This window comes from Myotis davidii, unplaced genomic scaffold (genome assembly GCF_000327345.1).
Source record: "Myotis davidii unplaced genomic scaffold, ASM32734v1 scaffold450, whole genome shotgun sequence".
In the NCBI taxonomy this organism is placed as follows: domain Eukaryota; kingdom Metazoa; phylum Chordata; class Mammalia; order Chiroptera; family Vespertilionidae; genus Myotis; species Myotis davidii.
Window position 1 is genome coordinate 857,052 of NW_006282385.1, and position 1,272 is coordinate 858,323.

At 38.0% G+C, this 1,272-nt stretch overlaps 1 protein-coding gene across 4 annotated transcripts in view; it reads right to left on the bottom strand.

Moving 5' to 3' along the window:
• Nucleotides 1–1,272, bottom strand: part of ERCC5 (excision repair cross-complementation group 5) — a 29,394-nt gene that overhangs the window by 1,940 nt on the left and 26,182 nt on the right. For all 4 annotated transcript variants that reach the window (XM_015559204.1, XM_006752918.2, XM_015559205.1 and 1 more), the window contains one exon: nt 577–661. In XM_015559204.1, coding sequence (XP_015414690.1) covers nt 577–661 — 85 coding nt within the window. The remainder of the gene's footprint in view (nt 1–576; nt 662–1,272) is intronic.

Sequence of the window (1,272 nt, forward strand, 5' to 3'; positions counted from 1 at the left end):
GATATATGATTGACTGAACTTCTACCTTCCATGATTCCTCCATAGAATTAAAGAGCATTAAGACATTAATGGTCAGAATTGCTTTGGACTGGCCCTAACAGGTTTGGCTCAGAGAATAGAGCGTCAGCCTGTGGACCAAAAGGTCCCACGTTCGATTCCAGTCAAGGGCATGTACCTTGGTTGCAGGCACATCCCAAGTAGGAGGTGTGCTGGAGGCAGCTGATCAATGTTTCTAACTCTCTATCCCTCTCCCTTCCTCTCTGTAAAAAATCAATAAAATATATTTTTTTAAAAAGAATTGCTTCGGACTGGACACTTACTAGACCTGTTAAAAATAAAAATAGCTCTAAAAGTATAAAGTATTTTATTATAAACACCTCAGTATACAATTAAAGTCAGAATGAATCGAAAGCACAAAGTCCAGCCCTAATGGTGACACTAGAAAATGAAGACAAAGTTCAATTTTTCTTTTGTTTCCCTCTGTTCTCATTTAATCATTTAAAAAATGTATGTTACAGCCCCAAAATAAAAGAATATTCTTTATCCTGAACTTGGGAAAAGAGCCACAATGATTACCTGCTGGGCACTCAGTTGTTTTAATACCGGAAACAACGACTCATCTGTCTTTGTCCTGTTCCAGCCAAAATACCGCTGACAAAATATGCAGGCAGTTAAGACTTATACACATTAGTTCTAAAGATACTTAAATAAGTAATATATAAAAAGGTCCAAAAACCCATCCTTGATTCCACTTTCCATATCTCCAAAGATGTTCACATATATAAGATTAAAAGTAGAAAAAGGAGTAACAAACCAAATTACTCCATAATCATTTGGTACTACGTTCTTTCAATCTCCTCTAAGATAAAACATACCAATTCTCATTTTAGGACATCAAATACTCGTGACTATGAAAACAGGTGAACATAGAATAAAAACAAGTTGCCACCCAGCCAGTGTGGCTAAATGGTTGAGCATCAACCAGGAAGTCATGGTTCGATTCTGTCAGGGCACATGCCCGGATTGTGGGCTCAATCCCCAGTAAGGAGCATGCAGGAGGCAGCCGATCAATGATTCTCTCTCATTATTGATGCTTCTATTTCTCTCTCTCCCTCTCCCTTCCTCTCTGAAATCAATTTTCTATATATAAAATGAGGAAGTTTTTACAAAGTTTTCCCCAACATTGCATGGGAGTTAACTTTACTCCCAAAGTCCCTCCATTAGCTTCTCCTCCCCTTCCACCACGATTTTTGATTTCTCCATCTCATTTAC